The sequence below is a fragment of the Nothobranchius furzeri genome, chromosome 2, assembly GCF_043380555.1.
Source record: "Nothobranchius furzeri strain GRZ-AD chromosome 2, NfurGRZ-RIMD1, whole genome shotgun sequence".
In the NCBI taxonomy this organism is placed as follows: domain Eukaryota; kingdom Metazoa; phylum Chordata; class Actinopteri; order Cyprinodontiformes; family Nothobranchiidae; genus Nothobranchius; species Nothobranchius furzeri.
Window position 1 is genome coordinate 64,177,091 of NC_091742.1, and position 27,770 is coordinate 64,204,860.

At 42.3% G+C, this 27,770-nt stretch overlaps 1 protein-coding gene across 8 annotated transcripts; it reads right to left on the bottom strand.

The window, feature by feature from the left end:
- Positions 1 to 4: 4 nt before the first annotated feature.
- On the bottom strand, positions 5 to 27,277 carry abi2b (abl-interactor 2b). Of its 8 annotated transcripts, XM_015946646.3 has the most exons (12): positions 27,095 to 27,277; positions 17,430 to 17,597; positions 16,922 to 17,098; positions 12,272 to 12,289; positions 11,739 to 11,842; positions 9,307 to 9,453; positions 5,041 to 5,165; positions 4,669 to 4,872; positions 3,670 to 3,837; positions 2,487 to 2,573; positions 1,130 to 1,315; positions 5 to 396 (listed from the first exon to the last, which is right to left on the bottom strand). In XM_015946646.3, the coding sequence occupies exons 1-12, from the start codon at positions 27,209 to 27,211 to the stop codon at positions 221 to 223; spliced, it is 1,677 nt and encodes a 558-aa protein (XP_015802132.3). In that variant the 5' UTR covers positions 27,212 to 27,277; the 3' UTR covers positions 5 to 220. The 8 variants fall into 8 exon arrangements, with proteins under 8 accessions (XP_015802132.3, XP_015802133.3, XP_015802134.3 ...); XM_015946647.3 differs by lacking the exon at positions 12,272 to 12,289 and having other exon boundaries at positions 27,095 to 27,276; XM_015946648.3 differs by lacking the exon at positions 9,307 to 9,453 and having other exon boundaries at positions 27,095 to 27,276.
- Between the last annotated feature and the right edge of the window lie 493 nt (positions 27,278 to 27,770).

Sequence of the window (27,770 nt, forward strand, 5' to 3'; positions counted from 1 at the left end):
GAGACAAAGTAACGTAACAAGGAAGGATATATCTAAAGCAGTGGTGGTTGTACAATGGCGACAGGGTGACGTCAGTTTGTCAAGTCCTTTAAAACTGCTTCCCTCCATCTCTCCGCTCGGAGGTGACCATGCTCTGTCTGATCCAAGTCTGAGACCTTTAACCTTTGGCTCCTGCCCATCCCACGTCCCTCCCCCTCCCCCGCTCGGAGGAGGGTTGGTTTCAGTCGGCGTAGTGCATGATGGACTCCACGTAGTTGCCGGGGAAGAGGCCCGTGGTCTCGTTCATCACGCCCTCGAACCAACCGTCGTCGTTCTTCTTGATCACGTAGATGATGGCGCCCTCTTGGAAAGAAAGCTCGTCTTCTTTGTCGCGGGAATAGTCGTAAATGGCCACCACTGGGGAGGGAAGAACATGGCAAAAGAATTAGCCACGCCAATCGGAGGTTTGTGCTTTATTAAGCGTTTCTATGCAAAAGTAAATCCTATGGTATCAGTTAGCAGAGAACTGAGGAGCTAATGGCTACTTCGAGTGCAATCAGATTAATTCTGGTCAAAAAATAGATCAAATTTCACTAAAATGACAGCAGTCAGTAGAAATTCTACTTCAGAACATTTACATAGCTGTCAACGTAACATTACATAGTTGTTCAGACAGAAATATTCAGAAGTTGCTGATAGATTTGACCTCTGGATGCACCAGAAGTGCTACAATTTGCTGATTATTATGTTAACATGTGACAATAAACAGCATTCCAGACTTTTTCTTCCTCTTTTATCTACAGTGTTCTTTCATTTCAATATTTTTAATATAAGAACTGCTTTTTTGTGTCAAAGCCACAGTGGATTGGATTGGACTCCCTGTGGAGATACGACTGACTCTTTTCAACGAATCAAAAATTCACATATTGCATCTTCTTGCATCTGTAATCGTTTTTGAGTTTGGCCGTTTCTATTAGTTCGTTTCGGCTTACGCCACTGACAGTCTTGCTATCTCTTATTGTTTCGGTGTTTCAAAGGAGGACCCCCTTGAGAACGGGACGATGCATCTCAAGGGGTTTCATCCTCTAGAAATGTAGGTAAATAAATATTCTATTGTTTTTTTCTTTCCAAGCTGCATTTGAACACAAACCTTTCTCCAAGTAGCTCCGCGGGGCCCAGGGCGGATCCTCCTCCGCGTAAGGGTCGGTGTACTCCACAACCGCAGACTCTTCCTCATCGTCCTCGTCCTCGTAGTCCTCTGGCGGCGGTGGAGGAGGTGCAGGCTCCTCAAACACCGGCTCGCTGACAGGCGGAGGTGGGGGCGGCACGTCTGAGACTACGAGATGTTTTCAAGCGATTACGAAGATTAAGGGGGGGGGGGGGGAACACAATAAGAGAATAGAGGTGCACATATTTGAGAAACACTTTCATGCATTTCAAATAAAGCATGCAACCATCAGTTAACCATGCAACAACGGTGAATATTTACAGGCGATGGAAAATAAACCCAGAGCAACAAACAGCATGCTTCCTACTGAGTTTTATTTTGCCAACCACCAACATCTGCTGCTTCAGGAGCCGCTTGGTTTATGCTTGACGCATTCCGCGCGGTTATGCGGCTCGTGGATGGAACGCGCTTCATAACTCGCAGCGTTTATGGTTCATGCGGCTTGTCTCTGCGGTGAGCCAATATTCTCCCAAACTGTAGGGGGCAGCATGGAGCTCTACGGCACACATCCAACACTACACCATAGTAGAAGTAGAAATTACTGTTTACAACATGGCATTCCAGCGTTTTTTAACAGCGTCCTCATCTTTTCCGACAGTGCGAGCTATTTCTCCAAGAATTATTAACAACATGTTGATCACGGTGATCTCTGAGAGCTGAATCATACAAATGTCTGTATTTACGAACCTCTGCCATACTAGTTCTTGCCAGTCCGCCATGTTTTTCCGCGTCCGACCATCCGCGCGGTTAGAAAATTTCCTAGGTGTGCGGTGCGCAAAGTTTGGGCCGTGCGGAGGCGCGGTGGGGGGGCGTGGTTGTTACAATTACGCAATTTTGCCACGCGGAGCCGTGCGGACCTCGCGAACGCGTCAAGCATAAACCAAGAGCTTGTCATTAAACGTGTTGAATGACATCAAATCTAACAGGACATAAAAGTCCTGTTAGATTTTCTTTCTTTATTATCAAGAAGGGAAAAAGTGGCTTCATATGTGTTTTTTAGCACAAAATGCTTTTAAAACCATACTTTTATTTTGAAATCTAACTCATTATCAATTTTACTGACAAAATTGTAAGTTTCTGGAACTAAAAAAAATAATCGCATTTTGGCATAAGAATAGGAACCATGACTTGACTTATTGAATAATCAAAAATAATGGTGGATTTGTAATAGCTTTCACTTTTCCTGGAGGCAGCGGCTCATGTTGGTGGCTGGAGAACATCTACAGCGGGGAGGTGAGGTGCATGCAGGGGGGGGGGGGGCAGCTAAAAAGCCACTTACTGGTCTCCTGAACCCGGGCCACAAAGCCCATCAGAGGCAGCTGGGGGGTGATCTGCATGGATGGGGGAGGGGGCGCATGTGGGCCAGCTACCAGCACACGGACCAGACGCCAGAAACACGAGAAGAACGTTAAAACATGGACAAGAGAAAACGACTGGAGAAAAGAGGAAAATAGAGTTTAATTGGAAAAGAACTAAAGGGATAAAAAACATCTGAAGCTCACAGATGTGAGAAATCTAAAGTATTCATCCTAACAGGTGTCTAAAATAAATAAAAACATTTGATCCATTTGGACGAAATGTCTGTCTCAAAATTTAAACAGAATGTAATATTTAATTTGAGAGATTTACACAACCAATATTTAGAAAAACAATCAAAAAGGAAGATCATTAGTTAAATAAAGCATGCAAATTATGATTATTGCGTTTTCTTTAATTTTTACTTGTTCAAACATTATAAAACCCAGATTATAACAGGTTTTTTTCTTAGTTTTGGTCTACAATTTAGTGCTGACATCATATAGAAGAGCCAAAACGGTCAAAATTGAGACTAAAGTTTAAATCTAACAGAAAATAATTAAATGAAAGGTCACAGACTCAATCTGTCAAGCAAAAGGGCAAAATACGGCAGTGATGAAGAAGACCAAAGGCAGAGAGGAAACGACAGGAAAGATTTAATAATACCTAAAAACAAAAAGTCTAATAAGTTTGGTTTAATTGAGCGTTTGATGTAAACGAATAAAAAGATGAGAAGATACTTGAGACGAAAGCTTAGGCTTCATTTTTGTTTTCGTGCGCCACAAAACAACTACTAGAGTTTAAACACATATTATAAACATCAGTTTATGAGCATAAAGAAACATTTTGACAAACACCTAAATAAGTTTAAAACTGGCCGGTAAATAAACAAATATTTGATCATTTAAAGGAAAACATGTGGCTATTACACAATTCGGTGTTCCCGTCCTTCATACTGGAAGCTTCAATCATTTTCCAAACTAAAAACAACTTTTAAAAGTTTTAATGAACATAAGAGAAAATTGAAACGTTTCTGTTAAAACAAAATGACTTCACATTTGTATTACTAGTAAAAAATCTCCCTAACGAGGCTAACTGATCTTTCTAAAGAAGCCAGCTGGTGATCTAACCCTTCTCTGCGTCTGCTGAGCTCTAGACGGCAGTACCTTGGTTCTGAGCCAAGTGTGGGCCTCCGTTCAGCTGGCTCTGGCTGTGGGCCGGGTTGGGCTGACCGGTGACGGACGAGGGTCTGCGGAACGGCAGAGAGCCCCCCACCTGGGAGTTGTGGGGCTGCTGCTGCATGGGCCGGTTCATGCTGAAGAACTGAGGAGCACCTGGGAGAAGACGACAGCAGAGGGCAGCAGAGCACATCTTTTAGCTTTCGCTTCTCCTTCAGCAGTTTGCCTTAGCTGAACATTTCAAAATAAAGGCATGAAAAGGTGTTTCAACATTTCAATATACCAGAACTTTGATTCCAGTGCATTTATTTTTGTTCCTAATTCCACCTAAAGACCTATGTAAACTCATCTTTTAAATCAAATCTTTTTCTTTTAATCTTTTAAATAAAAATACTGAATTAAAGCCAAAAAGCTGCAGAGCAAGACAACCGGCCGATTCGACCTTTAACTCAACATTTCCTGTAACGTTCCCATCAGCCCCACACGTTTAACACCAGCAGTATGCAGCAAAAGGAATGAGGAGCGCAAATAGAGACACGGAAAAACACACAGCATGAATCAGTCGGCTCATGCATCACACATCAGGACAGGACCAGCAGCACGGGCGCCGACGACTGATGAGGGATGACGGGAAGTCTGAGGCAGGTGGCCGAGGAGCTGCGCATTTGTCTGGGTCTGAAAACGGATGATTTAGACACACATGCAGAAATGAAGAAACCTCGTCGAGGGACACGTGACGATTTTTAGACTGGCAGCTAAAAGTGGACGCCGCTGAAACACGCCGACCCCGTTTCATGATCCGTTCTCCTGAGAGTTTCCACTGAAACGGCTCCAGTTGTGTCCCAGTTAAACAGGAAGCTGCTGCTGAGGTTAAATCAAGACAGATGACGAGCGACTATGAGGACAGATGAAGCAGGATAGAGGTGGGGCTGGCGGAGGGGGGGTGGGACGTGCAGGCGTGAGCTCCTCCCATCGGGTCGCACTCACCTTGTGCAGGGTTGCCAAAAGTAACGGGGCTGGTGCCGGTGGGGGCCGTGGAGGCGGGGAGCTGGGGAGGAGGAGGAGGTACAGGCGGGATTTCTACAGGGGGGTTGGGAGCTTGTGGGGGGCCATCTAGCACAGAAGGAGGCCCAGGAGCGGCGGCTGTGTTGGGGGGAGGTTTAGCCGTGTTGGACGGGGCGGGGACTGAACCTGACACATGAAGTGGTAGGGGTGGGGTCAGAGGTCACAAGGGTGAGAAAAGAACAGGTGAGGGGGAGTCCAGACAAGATCAGTGGATCCAGAGAACTCTAGAGCCTGGGTTTGCACCGATCAGTTCGGTTAGTTTCAGAACAACTCAAGAGAAAACACAGGAGTTACCTGGGAAGACTGTGGGCAGGGCCGGGGTTGGCACGGCGATGGGCACGCCCACGCTGCCACTGCCGCTGTTCTCTCGGCTGCTGCTGCGACTGCTGCTGGGGTGGCTGCCTCCGCTGCTCCCACTGCTGGTGACGGGGCGGCAAAGGGCGTCAGAAAACAGAGACACTGTCGCAGATTCACGGTGAGAGCATCAGCTCCTCGACACAACGAGGGTTAGAGCTAAGGCTCCACACAACAAACCCCGGTCCTTCACCTTCAGGAACCACAGGAAGTTAACCAGGAACTCAGACTGGATTTAAATCAGATTTCTTTCATTTAACTTCAGTGGAATGAAACGGCAGAGATCTGACCTTCAGCTGCACGTCTACAGCCTTTTAACTGCCCGATGGGGTCTGAGGTTTCAGAGGGAGGTTCCAAGTTGGAGTTAATGGTTGGTTCTTGAGATCAAATGCATAGAAAAATATGAATTAACTGAATGAGGAGCTGAGATCTTAAGCCTGCCGCATACGAGAGCAAACTCGCGGTGCGTCTGATTTTCAGAGTTTTCCGCCTCACGAGGGAGTAGAAACTCCCCGTGAGCGCACCACTGAGCTGCTGGATGAGCGGAAATATTCTAGTGGCCAATCAAAGCGCGTTCTCTGCTCACATGACCCCAAGATGGCAGCCCCCCGTCTGCATGTCAGAAAATAAACAAAACGGAGACAGAGCTGGAAACGGGAGGAAACGCCTCTACTTTTTTTGTTGATGCGGCGTCGCCGCCACCATCATTTCAAGGTTAGGAGAGTATGGGTACGATGGCTGCCAAGAAGGGCCACGCAAGACGTTTATGGCCAATCGACTCCAAGAGATGCGCCTTGTAGACCCAGAATCCTTCCAACAGCACTGCCGCCTGGATCCTGAACCCTACGAGGGGGTAGTGGAAACAGGGGGCTGCATCTGAATACATCTTGGAATCACGTGACCGGAGAACGCGCTTTGATTGGCCACCAGAATATTTCAGCTCAGCCAGCAGCTCGCGTAGTGCGCACATGGCGAGTTTCTACCCCCTGTGAGGCGGAAAATATCAAATCGGTCAGATATTCACCTCAGCATCTCGTGAGGCGGAAAACTCAGTGAGAAGCAGGCGCACACAGCGAGGTATCTGCTGAGCAAACGGTCATTCGAGGCCGTTCGCTCAGCAGATACCTCGCTGTGTGCGGCAGGATTTAGGATTTCAGTAGTTGATGTTGTAGTTGGCCCTTAGATTTAGAACCATGTTTAAGATCTCCGAGTTGGTTTCACTTTCACTAATTTAGGACAAAATACTTTGACATGACTATGAAATCGGATACGCGGGAATGAGATGAGGTCATCGTCTGATCTTCCTGAGGTTTGCACGTTTCTAATCTTCAGTGATGCAGCTAAAGCAGGTCAGAGCACCTCCTAGAGCTGCTTTCTACCCTATTTATAAACACAGTTTTAAATGACGTGTATAAACACTGTTGAACCTTCTGCATCGGCTGCTGTTTATGGATCCTGGTTACTTGTAGCTGCTGATCTTGGCAGTGTTTAACAAAAAACAATCAGATCAATAAAGAGCGTTCACAAGATACAACTGTTGTTTAAAACGATGTTTATAAACTATATCAGGGATACAGGATGAATGGGGCAAGGTGTTCCTGCTCTGTGATTCAGTCATTTTGAAACACAAAATTAAGGTTTTTTACAGTATTTTGCATGTGTCCGAATTCAGGTGCGATTAGTCGACTTACCCGATTCCACGTGGAACGGATCCTCTCTCGACCGCTAAAACTGCAACTGAGCGGCTGCGAATTAGGACAATTTAGCCCCCTACCTAAATATGTCCTGTTGCCTAGCAACACATTCTACTATTGTAGAACTGCAGATGAGGGCCACACTAAATTACTACATGGGTCACAAATGGTCCACAGGCCACACTTTGGACACCAGTGACGTACAGCAACTCACAAGCATCGACTTTACCTTAAAATGTGCTCATTAATGAGTCAGACTCAATAATATACATGATAAGCAAACATCTCGTCTCTGATTGGCCAACAGGAACGGCGCCTTCATCGACAAAACTCAGGATACTGTTAAAACGTATTTTCTTGGATAAAAAAAATGCAACGTTGACATTTAATTTCCCCAAACATCCTCAGCCTCAACGTGCTCCACCATGTTGTGGAGTTCCTAACGCTAACTGTTAGCTTCCGCTACTCAAGAGGTGCTCTGCTCTCTCCTGGCATCAAAATCAACACAGCCTTTCGAGGCCGTGAGCCAAGATGGGCGAAGCCACGAATGCTACATTTTCCCTGTGACGAAGAAGAGGCTGCCTTTTTCTGACCGTCCATTTTCTTGTAACAGCCAGTGCCAGGCAATGGAGGTTCAATACAATTATTTACGTTAAGCGTGCACGCATCTCAGTGTGACCAGTCACGTTTTAAAAAGAACAAGTATAAAGCCGGGCGGACACTGTGCGACTTTTTCACTTTTTTGAGCCGATTTTCCACTCGTGCGAGAATTTACGAGATCGGGGCGAGTTTTGCGCCGAGCGTCGGGTAGTGTACAGGGGGTTACGAGAGGCGATTAACACCATGTGACCAGCTACCGATCAGCAGTCGTGAGCTTGCACGGACTTCTGGCGTGTTTGATATTGTGCTCGTCCCTCGTGAGGGTATCGCACTGTTGAAGCGGCGCTGCAAGCAGCTGCGACCCAAAATGTATCAGAACCGCTCACGGCGCATGCGCAATCCTGCATCAACGCCGCTCGCCCGCTATTTCCCTAATAATACACGCTGTTCGTTTTTATTTCTACACGTTTTTTTTTACTCACAAAGATTGTTAAGAAAGCGTGTTTGTCATGTTCATGTCAAATTAAACTGATCACAAAACACAGATTTACTTTCTTTATTTCGTTTTCCTCATCCAACGCCCATAAATCCCTGTGTGTCCTCCTGCAGCACTCCCGAAGGACAACAGGCAAGACAAGATAAAAAAAGTCTGACGTGTTGTGTAAAAACTATTTTTAGCATATTTTTAGGGCCGACGTGTTGCTACCAGACGTACAGTGTGAGCAGTCAGGTCGCATCCGAGAACTGGGTCGTGCAGTGTGAGCACATGACTCGTGAGATCTGTCCTGCGAGGAAGTCGTACAGTTTGAGCTGAAGCTGAGTGCTATGAGTGAAAAAGTCACACAGCGTCCGCCCGGCTTTACAAGGTTTCTCAGTCCATCTCTTTAGTATGGCAGAAACACACTCTGATTGTGGCTTTACTCAGACTAACCATTAGCATATCAGTCCTTGGAGATGTAAAGCATTTCTCTTAACAGAGGCAATGGGTGACCAACTTCAAAACTCCCTAATTATCTTCTCAGCTCTGACAAAAACAGTAGAGCACAGTGAAACAAATGTCAGCATCAAAAGAAAAACTTGCAATTATTTCCAAAAATTTGATTAAATGTTGTTTTAATTCCAGCTCGGGAAAACTACAGGAAAAAATACATTTACTCAAATAGATAACAGGCCCTGAGATGGTTCCTGAAAACACCCCATTCACTCTTCCTGATCCACCTCACACCACAGCAAAAGTTCAGGTGTTAAAGTCGGTTTGTCTCCTCGCTGAGTCGGTTTATCAAAGCGACACCCTCAAGGGCGCGAGCCTGTGAAACGACTCAGTCACAGAGAGAAACACAAGCAGCTGGAAGCCTGAAGGAGGACAGACGCAGACACAGACATGACACGGAGCGAGAGCAGGAAGCATCTGCACATGTGAGGAAGAGGATGAGCGCTGGATGGAGCAGAGCAGGCTGAGCAGAGGGGAGAGTAGGGGGAAGTTTTAATCACGGAGTAGCAGGCAGGTGAGGGGGGTAAATAAAAGCCGTCTTAGTTTCATGATTTTCCTCTAAAAAGAGACAGAGGAGAAAGAGTAAAGCTCAGAGACGAGTTGACACTGTGTTGACAGGACTGAGGGGGCGGCGCTGCCTCTGTGATGACTGTCGCCATGGGAACCTGCATCGAGCCGAGCTAAAACAGCTCCCAAACTCCACCTTGACCTAAATTCTGCTGAACTCCCTGAGAGCTCAAAAAAAAAGTAATGCTTAGATTTTAAAAGAAAAAGAGGAAAATTTGTTTTATTTTAGAGGAAGAGAAGAAGAAATCATTTCAGAAGCTGCTTCGCGTTTAAGTGCAAGAGAGGTAAGAGAGAGGAGGAAACAAAGGGGGCTTGTTCATGTACAGAGGCATGCTGGGAAGTGGGAGGGGGTACCTGTACGTGCGGTTCCTCTGATTAACAGATGCAGTGCGAGCAGGGCTCTGCTGGGGGGGCGCCATGTTGCGCGTCGGGCTCGAGACGTAGTCGTTAGGGACAACGGGAGGACGCACCGGCTCGAGCGTCCGATAGGGGGAGTGGCGCCTGCGAGAGGAGTCCAGGGGGTGGAGGAGGAAAGAGGGAGGGTGCATCCAACAGGGAAGTGTTTGGGAGGAGAAGGGGAGGAGAGCAAAAAAAAAAAAAAAAAAACAAGTGCAAACTTAAAAAATGGTGAATGACAGGAGGTGAACATCGGGACAGACTGTGATTAACAGGTGATGCTGGAGGGAAACAAATGGCTGCTGTGGGCTGAAAAACGCACTTCTGTTCCACAAACACATTTCTGTCCGAAACACTCGTTAAACAGAATCGTCTGATCATTACTGATCCCATTTATTCATCTAGAACACTAAACAGAGAACGGAAGAGCTGGTCCTCGTTCGGCACGACCTCGACTCCTCCTCAGCGAAACAATGGATGATGTTTTTGCCTGTGCTCATCCGTGAAACTAATTTAAGGATTTAAAGGAAGGACGGGAGTTCCCCCCAAGCCACACCTTCAGAATACATGAACGCCAGAGCTCGTCCTCGAGGCTTCAGATTTACCTTTCCGACCTTTTGTTTACAATATTTCAGCCAGAATTCCTAGCGTAACACATGACCGCATAACTATTTGGTATGCTAGCTTATATAGCTTGGTACTTTTATGGCCAAAATCAACCAGATTCAAAATGGCCACCACTGCTAATTAATTTTAGCAAATGCAAAACTGACTATAAATCAGTCAGAATATTATAGTATTGATTTTAGCTACAAACGTCACCAGTAACTCCACATCCCGGTGACATCATCACCACTGGGGCAAAAACCTCGCGTCACACAAAAAACAAACCTCTGCTTTCCCAAACAACAAACGGTGGCGCGCTCACTAGTTTCAGCTTTTTGTCACTCTCCTTCCTCGTAGATCCACTAATAAATGCTCAAAAACATGAACACAAGGTTAGGCTGAGACCTTCTTCAAAAGGGTTTTCAGGTAGAGGAAGCATTGAACTCTCATCAACTAAACATGGACTTGAGCAAATCCAACATTATAGATTTGTTGTTTGTACCTAAAAAAAAAAGTCAGAAACCTGCTGATTTGTTAACTCCAACAAGAATAAGAGTGTTTTTAAAGCCAACAGCAGCCTCGGTTGGTAACACGAGGAGAAGCACAGAACCCTGCAGAGATGTGCTGCTGCTGCTTCCCAGCATGCTGAGCCATCGCTGAGCTCCGTTGCTATGGTAACATGTTGTGAGGACTATGAGGCAGCCAGAAGTGAGTGAGCTAGGTCTCACACGCACACGCGCGCACACGCGCGCACACACACACACACACACACACACACACACACACACACACACACACACACACACACACACACACACACACACACACACACACACACACACACACACACACACACACACACACACACACACACACACACACCTCCAAGGGTTAACACAAGAGATGTAAACACACCTTGACTTCTCATTAACACACAACAAATTTCCATAATTCTCAAGCTGAAAAACTAGCAGCTGTGGGACAAACAGGAGAAACGCTGTCTTACCCAAAAACGTGACAATTTTTATTGATTATTTCTCTTTTAAAACATATTTTTAATCTTTTTTTTTAAATCTTTTTCATACTTTGGTTTTTTGTGAAGCACCTTGAGATTTGTATCTGGAGCGGCGCTACATAAAATATCGTTTTCTTTCTTTCTTTAAATGAAAACGTTTACAACATCTGCATCCACGTGTGTTTAGGTTTTGATTAAAATACTAGAAAACTTTAAATCCATTTAAGCTTCCAACTGTTGGCGCTAGATTCTCCTCCTGTTGTGTAGTGAGTGGACTTCCACGTCAGCATCTTAACCACAAAACACAATCTCCGCCGAGTCTCCATTTAAATTTAAAACCATTTTCAGAATTATAAAAAAGGCTAATAAAAATAAATAAAATGGTTGAATTCATTCATTTTCATTGACAGGAACTCTCTAAAGTAGGAAAAACTCAGAAGTACGTCTAGATTTGCTTTCAGCAGCTTCTAGCGTGCAACACGTAGGCATTAATAAAAGATCAGCTGGTGCCGATGTATTTTTAATGCCGACCTGAAACGGGCCCGTAACATCAGCTGTGATGATGACCTGCTGGACTCCGACTGGGAGTGAGACCAGCACAATGAGTCCGTTTCTTTAGTTTATAGCGACGTCTCCGGCAATTCACCTCAACATTTTATCTCCAGTAGATACGAGAAAAATAAATAAATAAATAAATAAAAAACAGACGCCATCGAATTCAGAGCCGACTCGGCGCTCAGGCATGAATGCGCCGCTGCAGCTTACATACCCAAGGGTCCCTTTCCCTGACATGGGCGGGCTGGGGGGCTTCTGTGTGGGGGGGTTGGTGCGAGGTAGGCCACCTCCTCCAGCCTTCATGTTCTGGGCGCTGGCCTAGAGGATAAAAACACCAGCTGGTTAACCAAAACTCACCATCACACGTTTTTACTTCTTTAACTGAAATCTGATCTGCAGGTTTCGAGTCTAGCTAACGAGGTTAAAACCAAAATGGGAGAAACTTAAAAAACTTTAAACTGAAGACGAACAAAAGTTTCTCTTATTTCCTAATAAATAAACATTTAAGATGCTGACGTTGTATATTCTTACACAAGAACACATTTTAAAATAGCTTATTAACTCTAGCAAACATAAAAAGGTTCCTATAACTCAAGGGATGAACCAATTTATAATGAGAAAACCTGTAAAGGCCCCTTAATAATACTTGATATTAAACCACGAGGGGTAGAGTATCATAAATTGAAGATAGCAGCTAATTCACTAAATAAACCACCACCAGTCCACCGTCCATTTCCAGAGTCTTACCTTAAACCTTTGCAACCACTACGGTTGACAAGAAAATGACATTTTTGGAGGCAATGAGAGAAAAAGAGAAGAAATCAGGGGGTTAGTTAGAACAGGAGGAATTCATGCTGGTGCTACAGACAGATTCAGGCAACAATCGATCTTGGTTCAGACCCCAGGAATCTGATCTGGGACTTTTGGGAGGTTGAAGCAAGCGACTCGGTATTCTGAAGGAAAGACGAAATGAACAAAAGCAAGCTGGTCTTTGTTCAGAATGGCAGTGTGAGAGGACCTTTCTAAACACCAGACCCTTGAACTTGTTAAATAATAACAGGAGACTTTTTTTACCAGCAGGAGGTGACAGACTCTAGATGTTGTTTCCTGGTGAGAAACATCAATGTTTTTTCTCCAATTAAAAATTGCGAAACCCAAAAGTCCTCGTGTGTTGGACCGCCTCAGGTCGGCCGTTTGATTCTCTTACAAAAAATGATCCAATAAACAACCTTTCACACAAAAGAGTGTTTTGATTTCTTCATTTGAATATTTAAATCATAAATATCCTCAGTTTTTTTGTATTCAGAGTAGGGTTGTCACGGTAACCGGTGTAGCGGTAAACCCCGGTAAAAAAGTTGACAATAATAATAACAGTCTTGTTTTTTAAAAACTATATTATCTCGGTGGAGTACCGTGGCTGCGGTGTAGGCGCGGTGACCCTGACCAGCCACCGTATCATCTGCTGAAGTTGCCGGCAGGACATGCGCACTTTGTTGTTTACAACCAAAACTTTCTTGAAGCTAAAGCTGAAATAATGGCTAAAGGAGGAGACGGCAGCGTTCAGGACATTTATTATCCCTCAAAGAAGACAAAGTGGGAAGTACGGGCATCTTTTGGATATTTGAAGAATGCCGAGGGACAGTTGATAGAAGACGGCTATCCTCTTTGCAGCACGTGCAGAAAAAGTGTCTGTGAAAGGCAGCAACGCTTCAAATCTCATGACACATCTGCGTGACCATCACCCACAACTCTACAGTCAACGATAGGCAAGCTAACGTTAGCGTTTTAGCTAAAATGCGTGATCCGAGGATTTGGGTTGAGGGAGAATGCAACGAGTCGCTATATAAAGCAGCCGCAGCACCGCTACCTGCATATAAACCGTGTCGCAGACAACCCAATGTTGAAATGACGCTATGCATTACGGGGCTCCCAGGGGCAGATGAGAGTTGGTCTCTCTCCGAGAATAATTATGAATTTAACAATGATTACCGCCTGATGACATTTTCCCCACATCTGCAAAGCTCACTGGAAGGACACAAACCGAGGACAATGTTTTCCTGATATAGGGTTTATTACTCAAGTAAGGGTAAAAAAAAGTATCTGATTAGAAGTAGGGTTGTCACGGTAACCGGTATAGCGGTAAACCCCGGTAAAAAAGTTGACAATAAAAATAACCATCCAGTTTTTAAAAAACTAAATTATCTCGGTGGGTTTACCGTGGCCGCGGTTTCGGCGCGATGACCCTTACCAGCCACCGTCGCTTCAGCTGAAGTTCCCGCGGCGCGCACACGCACTTTTTAGTTTGCAACGGCACCAAAACTTTGAAGCTGAAATAATGGCCGAAGGAGGAGACGGCAGCGCCCAGGACATCCATCAGCCCTCAAAGAAGACTAAATCGGAAGTATGGGCATATTTGGGATTTCTGAAAAATGCTGAGGGACAGTTAATAGAAGACGGCTATCCCGTTTGCAGAACGTGCAGGAAACAAGTGTCTGCAAAAGGCAGCAACACTTCAAATCTAATGGCACATCTGCGTGACCATCACCCACGTCTCTACAGCCAGTGCAAGGTAAGTTAACATTAGAATTTTAGCTTAAATGCATGACGTGAGGACTTTTGGTTGAGGGAGAATGCAACGAGTCACTATATACTGCAGCCGCAGCGTCCTCTGCCAGCATTTAAACCGTGTCACGGACACCCTGTTGCTGGATGAAGCATCTTATTTGTTGATGATGAAGAGAAATATACGATTAGTTCCTTGTCATTGATTTGTTTACTTATTCAATGCCATTTATACTTGAACATTTGGATTTGATTACATAGTGTAGTAGTTATTTTAGTAATTTGTTTAAAGTGGCTATTTGTTTTAAATACATATTTTTTAAGGTTGACTTGTACAGCGCTCAAGTCAAGTGTGGACTGGAGTTTTAGATTTTCATTTTGATAATGAAGAAAACAAGTATATGAGAAAACAAGTGGTGTTTCTTTGATTTGTTTACATATTGTTTATGTTTCGAATGTTTGGATTTGTATAATTTAAACCTGCACTGACTACTGTAACATGTTCCAGAAAATGAAGCTATTTGTTCCTTTACTTGTGAAAAGTTGCAATTTCGCTAAGGCTTTGTGTTATTTTAGGTTTAATAAACACTGTTAAACCTTTTCAGAACTATTTCAGTTTGTGTAGAACAGGACTATCAATGCTTTCTGAACATATGCAACACCGTTTAAAAAATACCGCGATAATACCGAAAACCGTGATAATTTTGGTCACAATAACCGTGAGGTTAAATTTTCATACCGTGACAACCCTAATTAGAAGGCTACTTGAGTACTGAGTATCATCTGGTCTAATATTTTTAAAATGATGACATCAAACAGACATAAAATAAGAAGTTATGGGCAAATATTGCTATTTTAAAGACTAAAGGGGAAAAATGTAAACAAATAAACAACATAATTACAAAATAACACATTTTAGGCTAAATTTAGACAGAAACCGAGGACAATATTTTCCTGATATACAGGGTTTATTTAGTTGTCTGAAAATGTAGCACGTTTAAAAAAATACCGCGATAATACCGAAATCCGTGATAATTTTGGTCACAATAACCGTGAGGTTAAATTTTCACACCGTGACAACCCTAGTTCAGAGATGATAATTGGAGATCAACCGAAATGGATTTTCCTATAGCCAATGCCGATGTGAGCAGCCAATTTTTTGGCATATATCTGGATGCTTTCCACCTTATCTGCATCCTAAAACGTCACTGACGAGAGAATGCACAACATGTGTGAACCTGTCTGCAGCACAATTAGACACTCGTTTATTTAGTTTATCAGCAAAAAAAAGTTTATTTGGGGTGACTTGCTCTTTAATCCAATAAATCTACGAACTGACCAAGTCTTTAATATAAAACTGGTAAATAAAAATAAACGTTAGTTGACAAAGTTTTGGAGCGGTTATTAAACAGATGTTTTTCAGGAATCTAAACAAACATTAAAACTAAATTCAGCAGCAGCACCTGGCTGCCCACAGATGTGCCCGACTTTAAATCTGCTCGATTAAAGAGGTATATCGGCCGATGAGATGTATGAAAAAATGGAAAGTATCGTCCCGATATCACAGTTGACAGGGATGTCCCGTTCCAATATCAAAAGTAATTTGATATCGGCCAAAAAACAGTGTATCGGATTATATCGGACGACATCAAAAATCTCCGATATAAGCGGTCCGTTAAGGTTCACATTTTTGCAACCAACAGTTAAGAAAAAAATTGTTATCTTTTTAATACTTACTGTTATTGGCTCTTGTTCTCCGATTGAGTAGTATCACTTGATCAAGCCTTTTATTCCTTATGAAATAAGTAAAAGTACGTATAATTTGTGCTGATATCGTATCAGATTGATATCGGTATTGGTCAATACTGAAGGCTGCAATATCGGTATCGTATCGGAAGTGAAAAAGTTGCATCGGCACATCCCTAACAGTTGATCCCTATAAAGGAATATATTTGAGTTTACCAGTTTTTAAACTACTTATAAACCAAATGATGTGTTAGTCTAAGCTGGCACACAACTTAAATTTAACATAGAAAAAAACTCATTTAACCCAAAAAAGACCAAAATATTTCAGTGACTTAGTAGAAAACAGGTGAAAAGGTGATGTTGTTGTCCTAACATGCTGTCATGCATTTGTGGTACTCTCTCTTAAAGACCAAGTTCACTGAGAAACTGTTTTTCACTGGTAATTTTAAAATATGATCGGTCCCTCTGAGTTTAACGTTAAAGCTTAACGGGAAAACAGTCTTCCATTTCCTGCATTAGCCACCGATTAAAAGTAGATGGGAGAAACTCTTGGATTACAGAAGCCATTGATGTTTGCACACCAATCAGTAAATTAGCATTCAGCCATCTTGCCTCGTGACGGGGAAGGCTGTTGATGGTTTAGCGTCCAGGAAACAGAGAACGTCTCGACTAGTAGAAGCTAACCGTTAGCATTAGCAACTCTATAATATGGCTGAACACCTTCAGGCGTGTGTTATTTGTGGAGATAAAACATCAACGTTGCAGATCAAAAGAGTCAGTGGTAGGTTTGTATTACTGTTAGCCAATCAGATGTGAGATGTCTAAATATCAGGAAGTAAGACTCCCATCGTCAGGATAACTTTTACTACCTGAAAAAGGAGCGCCAGAGCTTGTTTTCCCCAACAGAGATTGACTCACAAGGCATTAATGTATACTAGAGTCTACCGCAAATGTGTTGGAACAAAAGAAGTGAACTTGGTCTTTAATGAAACCAACAACGTGTCGCTAGATGAGACGAGACCAGATTTTCTGGTGTTAGTGATTAAAATATTCCACAGATTTAAACCTAAGCTGAAGGAGCGTGAGCACCTTGACGCCGTGGCCCATGTCGTCCAGCAGGCTGTAGTCGACCGGTTTGCGGATGTAGCGTACGGGCCTCTCGGGGTTAGCCGGGGCGATGATCTTGTGTGTGCGAGACGTGTTCTTGTTAGTGGTGAGGATGCCGATCTCTCGCCGGGCTACTTTCTCTTTGTGGATGTCCACCGTCTGAAAGCGTGAAGAAGAAGCATTTAATTAGCTTCTATCTATATTTACAACAGCATCTCCTACATCTGAAACTCCAGCCACGCTCGTTACGGGAAGAATTTTTTGCACTTAAAGGAATAACTCACTCGTTAAAAACAATGTTTTCACCCAGACTGAAGCTTGAGAAGCTGAACTGAATTATTCATGCCTTTGAGGAAGTTTTTTTTTCTTTTTTTTTTTTACTGACAATACAGCAAAAGGATGCGTTAAGGACGGTGGCATAAAAGCTGGGAGAACTCAGGGTAAACACGCGACAGGTGGGATGAAAAGCAGGAGCTTGAGCGTGCTGCACCTGTGAGATGTGGTTGATGGAGGACTCCATGCGGCGGAGCTGCGACGCCTGGATGTCGAGCATCTGCAGCACATTGTTGGCCAGCGTGTTGATCAGGTACGCCACGCTGGCCAGAGACTGAGTGGTGTAGTTCTTGGTCTCCTCCAGAGCCCTCTGCTTGTCTGGAGACTGAACAGGAAGAGACAAAAAGGATTCATTCAAATGAGCGGAAAAAGTACCACAGCGTGTTTGCGGAGATGTACGGGAAAGGAGGAACTAATGAGATTAAAATAAAAAATGTCAAGAAAAAAAAACTGAATAAATCAAAATATAAAGATTTTTTTTTTGAAAAAGTCAAAATGCCAAAAATAAAACTTAAATTCTAGACAAATGAAAATACCAGTAAAGTGGTAATTTTCACATACAAGTCTAACCCGGGATTTCCACCAGAATGTGTGTGGCGCGTAACGAAACGGATGCATTTTCCCCGTGAAGTCAGCAGTGCGTCCCTTCCCACCAGGAGCAATTCAGGTGTGAATCGGGAGCAAAAACATTCCACACATTTGGTCACCAAATCACAGAAGAATTGCAAGATCAGGCGTGAATTCGCCAACTCGCGTCATCATAACATAACAATGAGGAGGCATGTGTCCAACACAGCTGTGGTTCATTTTCTGTTCCATTTACCACAGCTATGGAGGTGTTACAGGTACTTTCTTGTATCTGCACATCTTTTATTTTGAAAGTTTCTGGTTGTTTTTCACTGCTTTTGTGTTCGACTTCCTGTCTGGCCTGATCTGAACAGCCGAGCTTGGCGCATTCTGGAAGTGTAATGTTATTTTTCATAACCATTCGCAAAATAACTGTTTTAAATCAGCACTAGCAGGTCAGAGCAATATAACTAAATGCACATGATCAAAACTCAACAAGAAAAACCACCACCAGAGCCTGATTAGTAGCTCTGACAGGTTTCTCCAGCGTTATAAAAAAGGAGCTTTAATGCAGCAGGTGTTGGTGTAAAAGGAGCCTTCAAAGGGGGCTCCTGGAGGCACGGGCCTGTCGACGGGAACATCAAAGGGCAGATGGATCTGAGACGATCCTGCTGGGAAACTTGTGCTCCTTCATCCACGCCGACACCAAACGCATCACAGCCGGCCGTGGTCGATATTCAACACAATGCAAGCAAAAAACACGTAAAATCGACGGGAAAAAGATCATGTCAAATATGGAGCGTGGAGAGCCTTTTGGATTTAAATGAGGCATTTTGGGACATTTTTATTTAACAAAAGGAAAAAAATGGATTCATCTCCTAAAGTGACAGGGTAGTAACATAGCATGTTTCCAGATGCAGCCCAGGGGTTAGGGCGGTGGGATTTTTAACCATCGCTTTAGTAAATGGTCTGTTAATTAACCGGGATAATAAAATGCTTTGGTCACAACCACATCCATCTACAGCAGCATTATTAAAACACAGCCCTTTTCTGAGTTTCTGTCGGAGCAAACATTCATAACCTTCAGTAAAACATGTTCATATCCCTCTAATAACACAACTGACTGTTGGTGCCGAGGAGCAGAACGAGACAGGATTCCCCACCAGACCAGCCTAAACGTCGCATTTGTTACTCGAGTCATCGTGGGTGATAATTCCTGATAACTTGATCATCATTAAGGGGTGTGTGTGTGTGTGTTAATCACAGCAGAAGCACCGAGTCAAACAGGTTATGTAGGAACAGAGATGACCTGCTTCAGCTTGCTGTGATTTAGAAATGAACAATTCAGCTCAGAGCTGAAACCGTCTCCTTGCTGCTGCCAGAGCCTCGTGATGCTGCTGCACATGAAATCACATCAGGATGTGAAAATGTAGGTCGATATTAAAGGGACGTTATGGAAGTTTGACAGCCAAAACATGTATAGAAATAATAAATTTCTTCTTCATACAATCTCCTTCAATGCCCTGGTCCTGTAGAATGAGCCCTGGCATTTTTACTGTGATTGCCTGTTTTTCTGTAAAATCACAGAGAAAGAGAGCTGCTCGGGTCGAGCAGGCTGCTTCATGCGCGTTCACGCTCAGGTAGGGCTGGGCGATATATCGATATTTTTAAAATATCGGTATAATTTTTAAACAAGATATAAGATGACTTTATATCTTTATATCGATATAACTGGTCAAACTGCTATGCTAGCTATTAGCCGCAATGCTAGCGACATGTTGCTCCGTCTGTAAGCGGTTATTACGTGTATTCTCACAAGTTTGCTCTATCTGAGAGCCTCTGGGTGAATGTGCTGCTCTAAACTTTGCATTTAGCGTCCTGGTTTTTAATTATTTGGGGACGTTCAATGCCAACGGAGTTCTGTTTATCCATTCTGCTCGTGCGGAGACGAGCCAAACCCCTCCCTCCCCTGTGTAATCGGGAAACATCTACGGATAGTCAGAGTGGCCAAATTACCTCAAACTTATTGTAACAGTTTAACAGTAAACTAGAGGGTTAACGTTTTATTTTGAAGGCGAGCTCAACGGGTGAGAAATGTTGTTCCGGTTCCATTTTTTTCCGCTCTCGTTAGCTATGCTAGTAAATACTCCGTTACGAGCGATTCTGTTGAAAAAGTTAAGAGTTTGTAAGGCATGGGTTACGGCGACAGAAGCCCAAAAATAATCCCCATAAAAGAGCAACCAGAGACTGAGTCATTACAGTATAATCGCTGATATGAATCAGTACGGTTAGATTCCAGCCAGGTTTGCCCTGATTACTAATAACTCCACTGTGCATGACGCACGTGATCGTAGATGCAATTACATCATCATAAATTTAGCTTAACATGATATATTTTATTTCTCTGGACAATAAATATACGATATGGGCCACCTCTAGATGAAATTTAAATAATTGTACATTAATTATAAATATATAAACAAAAAGTGCCTATGGGACATTTGATACACCTCTAGCTCCCAACTGTGTGTGTGTTAACAGACAGCTGTACCAGTGTTTCTAAAGCTCAAACTGGTAGAGAATAGGCACTAAGGTTAAAGTTTGACAAGAGTCAATACATTTTTATGCATTTTATCTACTGATTTATGTATGTAATTTCTCAAGACAGCTTGAAGTGAGTTAACTTGTAAATATTTTACAGGAGGAAAAATATCTATATATATCGTATATCGGAATTCAGCAAAAAGATATCGAGATATAAGTTTTCGTCCATATCGCCCAGCCCTACGCTCAGGCATAGCCCGTAGCATTTGCTATCCGTAGCTTTAGCAGCAGAGAGCGAGGCAGTGCTAACTCAGCGACTTTGTTGCTGTTCCTAACACCTAGTGATGAACCTAGCTACATTTCTGAGGACCCTTAGCTACTTTCTTCTAGATATTTCCTGCAAATTAGTGACAAAATAGCCATTTTCGCTCCAAACGGTTCTTAGGATTGACGTTGTTTCAGCTGTCATCAAGGATATAAAAGTTACAGAATGTTACTGGTGCTTTAGCTCACTTAGTAAGATGTCTGACTCTCATGTAGGAGATCTGGTTTCGATTCCGGGTGTGAATAAAGTTTGTAATTTGGAGTTTCTTTTTTACATTAATGATAATTTTTTTACAGTAATAAGATGCCCAAATTTTTATTTGAGACTCGCAGAACGGCATTGAATTCACAGATAAAAAAGATGGGGGTTCAACTTTCCTTTTGGAACAATTTTTCAAGCAAGGGAAGGGAATGATCTGAGCATGCAGGAGGACTGACCCATCATAAACCTTTGTCGGCTGTGCTGAAGAGAAAGGTACAGAACCAAATTATTTAATTAATTAGCTGCGCGTTCTCCTGTCCTCTGTCCAACGGGCCACACACACACACACAGGACTGTCTCAGCTGTTATTTTCATTAAGGAGTGTGCACGTACAGCATGCGCTCCTCGTGCACAAGCCTACTATTGAAGCTGCCGTTACGCTTTTGGCCTGAGGGGGCAATCGCGAGCATAAAAATTCAAAAATCCGTAAAGTCCCTTTAACATCGCTGCTATGTATGATAGCCAATATTACATTAAAATAAGTTAGGATTTAAGACAATAACGCAACACTAAAATATTTTGTGTTCAGATATTGAATCGATATATAAAAGCAGTATATAGATTTTTAATGAGGATGCAAACATTTATTTATAAGGTGCAATTCAAACTCCGACTACTAGGTGGCAGCATGTTAAGTTTAGAAAGTTGGGATTCAGGAAGTCATTCTACAGTTCCTTTGGGCATTACCACAGGAGTGTGATGATACTGATTTCCAACACAATGAATTTTGAATTGACTAAAGAAATCAATGACTAAAAAGGAAGATATATCTTGATAAAGGGGAAGTTTGAAAACCAATTGGTGACATTCCTCAATGTGTATGCTCCTCCTGAAAGTGGGAAAATATTTTATGAAAAGGTTTTTGACCTCATAAATTCAGAAACGGTTGGTGTGTGGAGGAGATTTTAATGTAGTTTTGAATTACGGGTTAGATACTACAAGCACGAAGAGGAACAAAAAACAAAACAGGTACATGAACACAATTGTCAGAAGTGGATATACGGGATGTACGGCGAGAACTTCATCCAATTGACAGGGATTATACCCATCACTTGGCCCCACACAACATGCCCTCCAGAATTGATTATTTTATAATGAGTAAAGGAGATATACACAAAGTAAAGGAATGCAAAATAGGTGTGGCCGATGTGTCAGACCATAGCTCAGTTTATTTAAAAATCCATTTAAACGATAAGAGAAAAAACAAAATATGGGAACTCAATGAAAACATATCGAATGATACTAAACTAATTAAAGAAATAAAAGGGGAAATAATTAGGTATCGAGAGGAAAATGATAATGGGGAGGTCGACCCGACAATCTTGTGGGACGCCCTAGGCAGTGATTAGAGGAAAATTGATTTCCCACACAGCATTTTTGAATGAAGTCAGACTCGAGGCATACAGCGGCAAATAGAAAAACTAAAAGAAATCGAACAACAACATAAGCAGTTAAAAGATCCAGAAATAATGAGCCAGATTAAAGAAGTAAGGATAAAAATAGATGATATATTGCTGAGTGATGTCGAGAAGAAAGCAAGGTTTACAAAACAGACCTTATGAAGGAGGACCTAGAGCTACTAAAGCCATGGCTAGACGTATTAGAAAACAACAAACAATGACTAATATACATAAAATTAGAGACCCTACGACTGACGAAATCCTATATGAACCAGAAGAAATTGAAAAGAGTATTCGAAAAATACTTCAATAATTTATATTCACAACCAGATTCTGTACGTGAGGAACATTTGAGGGGAAATCTCGACAATTTAGATTTACCAACAATAGGCTCTAAACAGAATGCAACATTAAACGCAGAGATTACAACGAAAGAGATTACAGAAGCAATTGGGCGGACACAATCAGGAAAGTCACCAGGAGCTGATGGATTGGGAGCCTCCTTCTACAAACATTCGAAATCCCACCAAAACAGTTCACTGAATGGGACAGATGGATATCGAGGTTCATATGGGGAGGAAAAAAACCTAGTATTAGGTACAAAACTCTGCAGCTTCCAAAAGACAAGGGAGGACTGGCCCTGCCAAGCCTTGGAAGAATATTACTATGCTGCTCAAATTAGACCCTTGACACATTGGTGTAATGTTGAATATACCTCACGATGGAAGAGTATAGAAATGGAACAGACGAACACCGAAGTACGAAACTTGATAGCATATGAAGATCTACGGGGAAAGATAGGGAATCAACTGAATGTCATAACCAAAAATACAACTGAGACATGGAACACGGTTGTTGATGGATATAAACTAGAGAAAGAAACAAGGAAATTGAGTTGGTATGCATTTGATGACAGGTTTAAGCCTGGGATGAATGATAAAGGGTTCGTACAACAGTCAAAAAAAGGGATTACAGCAATATGCACAGTGGTTGAATGAGGTAAGCTGCAGAGTTTTGAAAAGTAAAAGATTTGGACTGGACAACAACGAACAATATCGTTACTTACAAATAAAGGATTACTATGTGAAAAAGATTAAAACTGGGACTACTAATGTGATTGTGGAGTTATTCCAGAGAGCATATGAGGGGAAAAATGTAGAGTAATTTCAACCCCAATCATTTTATTTCTTAATTACAGGAAAACAAACTGTAAATCAGAATAAATTGAATGTAATTATAAAAATCCTAAATGTTTTAGAAGCAAGCGCATCAACAGAAAATTTGACTTTTCATCATCAGGATCCTGACTGCAAGCTAATCAGAAAAGTAACAAATACAAATTTTATTCTGTTAATTTTTAGCTCTTTGAGATGAATCTGTATCGGCAGGCCAGAGCTGCACGGGCATCACAAATGGGCGTTGACCCTGAAAACCAGAATCGGTGCTTTTTTAGAAAACAAACCTCACACTTCCACAATTTGCTAAGAAAAAACACCCAGTTTTGCTAGTTCATGTGGTGTGAAAATTTTTGATTTGAAACAAAATCAAAACTGACAGTGAGAGAAAAGCTTATCAAGAGATACGCGCTCTCAGATGCAACAGTCAATAAATCTGCTAAAACAATGTTGCAGTTAGGATCCGTGAATTCTCACGTTATGGTTGTCAGCTGCTGTTCTCAGACAAGTCCTCCTGCACTCAACAAGAGTAAACAGCTGCATGACGGATGCCTGGTGAAACGCCTCCATGGTGTTCTCCTGACTAATACACCTGTCCAACTGATCGATAGCTGATAACACCTCTAACACCAGTCTGACAGCAGGAAGCAATGCAGCCAGAAATCATCTTCCACAGGACAACCTGCCAGAGCCGATCAGCCCCGCTCATCTGGAAGCTACGATTCCATTATTGCACCTCGGAAAATCCTTTTTCTTTCCACCAACATCTCTGAAGGTCCAGAGCAGGTCTGGGATCAGCGAGCAGTTGCAATCATGAGCTCAATAAGAATATAATTAGGGATGGGTACCTTTGACATTTGAATCGATCCGGTACCAATTCCTGGTACCTAGGAATCAATACCGGTACTTAACGGTACCAATTTTAGATACTGTTGAGTGTTTAATATTTTAATTCTCTTCTATAATTAAATATATATTTTTCTCAATTTTTAACCATATTTGATAAATATCACAATAAATAACATACAACTGTTTGTTTTTTAACATTGTCTTTGTAGTTTTATAAGCTGATAATTAAACTGAAGCAAACGTCTACTGTGAACTAAATTTACTGTGTATCTTCATTCCTTTTGCCGTCCTTTTTCATTAGATTTTTCCTACTGGGAAGTAAGAATTTCTGAGGAGAAAGTGAATGCACCATTAGCTGATAACAACGGTGGCAATGGAAGCTAACATATCAAGCTAACGTTATCTTAAACAGTTTAATTAGCTGCTGGAGCAGATTAAAACGATGATGCCTCACACTTAGATCGTTGCCGCTGGTTTCATCTTCACCCAATCACCAGTCGCATTTAGTAAAGTGAAGACAAACTTTAGAGCGCGTTCATGTTCTTCCAGTCGGAAATTCGGAGTTCCATGGAGAAAGCGAACGCACCATTAGTGAAACGGAAGCTAACATATCAAGCTAACATTATCTTAAACATTTTATTTACCTACCAGAGCAGATTAAGATGAGGATGTCTCACTTAGATCGTTATCGCTGGTTTCGTCATCACCCAGTTACCCATCACATTTAGTGAAGTGGACCCAAGCTTTAGCGTGTGTTCTTTCTACCATGCTGCTCCGTTTACAACTCGCTCGCAGCGACCGACGACATAGCGCACTTGCGCATGCGCAGCTGTCTAGGCAAGTTCTCGTTATGAAGGACGGGTACCAAAACGAGGCACGGTTTCAAATGACATGAATCGGTGCTCAGTTGGTACTATGGAATTCGGTCGGTACCTTAAAAAGTACTGAATTCGGTACCCATCACCAAATATAATAAAAACACTGCAGCGTATTAGTTGACAGATTCATTTGCCAATACAGAGTTTTCAATCAACCGATTCAGAATTAAGCTGATCACCGGCCGTTTTTGGTGCATCTATGTTATAAAACAGACAGTAGAACTTTAGTCTTTATAATTGGATATTTACTCAAATGAAACCATCTCTAATGTTTAAGAGTTTGCTTTACATGGTCAAGTACCTAAACTACGTATTTTATGAAGATATATAAAAAATTTAATCATAAAATTTTACATTTTGACCCATTTACAAGATACATTAACTTCAAGTTTCTTGTATAACAGAATTATTACGTATGATATTAACAGAAATCAGCCAATGTTCATCATTATTAACGATCAGCCAATCTAAAAACCAAATATTAGATTATTTTTTAAGCAGCACACCAAAACCGCAAATAACTTTTCATATGTGGAAGATTTCCTTTCAGAATTAATGTCCAAATTAGACAAAAACTCAAAAGATCAATAAAAGTACTCTGTTAATTAGTGTTCTTTGACGTAAATCAGAACTAGCCACATTAGTCTTGGCAGGACAGCATTGGAAAATTGGCATCGGCCATCTAAACCACCATCAGTGCATCTTTCAATTTCCACTCTACTCCACTCATTTAAGCCTAGTAAATAATCTAAATGCATGCCTTTTAGTACTTTTCGTAGTCAAACGCTATGTTTTATTTGACTTACGCTAACCTCTCTGTCATGTGGCGAATATTCTCAGGAGATATTCTGGACAGCCTGTGAAGTTACATACAGTGACCAGTTCAATTTATTTCTTCTGTATAAGGCTCGTATCAACACTGAAATTCCACCACAGCATTAATTTTTTTTCAGTTGGTAGAAAACAGTAAATATGCCAAATAAAAACAAACTGCAGCTATTTTGGTGGGGGGGAAAAAACTAGCCATGTTCAATTTCTACTTGTTTTGTCAGCCAATGTTGACATTTTGGCCCGGAACACAAACGTCAGCAAGTTTAGAGAATTTTTACACTTCTATTTCACATTGAAAGAAAAAATGTGTCTACAAATCATCTATGATGTGTGGCTGAGGCTGTGCGCGCGCGCGCGCGTGTGTGTCGTAACGTTGGTTACAAACAACCCTTTAGAAAACTGCTGTATTTGTCATCTCAGTGATCAGCTGCCCTGATTTTTCAAACTCGACATCGGCCAAAGGAAACCCCCGGATCAGTCGACATTTTGGCGTTCGGGTAAAAACGCTTTGGGTGGATGTTTCTAAAGGGTTTTAAATGAGTGTTTACGGTGTGGTCGCCGCGGTTTATCTGCCGTCAACCAAAGCTCATTAGAGATTAATCTGCCAGGATATCCTCCGTCTAAAGCCGCCTGCTGCAGCGGATCTGATTGATCTGGAACAGATCACAAACATTGATTTTCACGACCCTGTTTTTTATTATTCTGACCGAAACCGAGTCGAGCGGCTGGCCATCGAGCCATCACGTAGCCCCACGATGCATACTAGCCTCTCCCACACACCATTAAGGAGCTGGAAATCACCATCCCACGGCAACACTTGTTCAGCTAAGTAGAAACTAATCAAAAGGTTGCAAATTACAGATTTCCTCTCATGCCGAATGCCTTGACAGCGGCGTGTTTTCGCTTTTACAACAGCTAGCCTAGCATCAGCTCGCCCCACCGTGGTGTCGCCTCTAACGCCTGCTTAATAAATAAAATAAAAATCCACCAACCTGCACATAATTGCTCTCGCAGTACTCGGCTACTCTCTCTAAGTTAGTAAAACTGTCTAATAGTGCCCCTCGTCCTGCTGGAATCTCCTCTTCCAGAAGCATTTGTAGCTCCGCCATTTTCACATCTTTGGCGGAGCAGTGTGTTCGGGCTTGACGGCGCCCCCCGTGGCCGCCCGTGGAACTGCAGGGCTCTCCCAGCGGCAGCAGCAGGTGATGATTCATGTTTAAAACAGCAGCAGGATCCCCATTCACAAAAGACTGCGCGTTCCCTGCGCTTCTAGCGTTTATCTGCAAAATTGCTGTTTTTAAAAAGGGAGGGTTGCACGAATAAGCCTGGGAGGTCAGATAAAACAAATGTGCCTATTTAAACTTGTATTCTATAATGCAATCTTGAAGCTGATGTAAAATAAAACCATCATGCGTGAAAGAAAATTTGTCTGGTAACATTCTGAAAAGTGTGGAGCATTAGTTCTAAAACGAGCAAATGCAGTAAAATTATATCTCTAAAATGTTTTATATAAATTAAAAAAACAAATAAAGTAAATGTGTTATATTCACATAGAATTGTAGTTATCCATTTCTGCACTCGTTTTATTATTTTGAATTAATCTAAAAAAATTAATTCAATCTTAAAAACATTTAAACTGCTGTATTTTATTAAGTATGGGAGCCCATT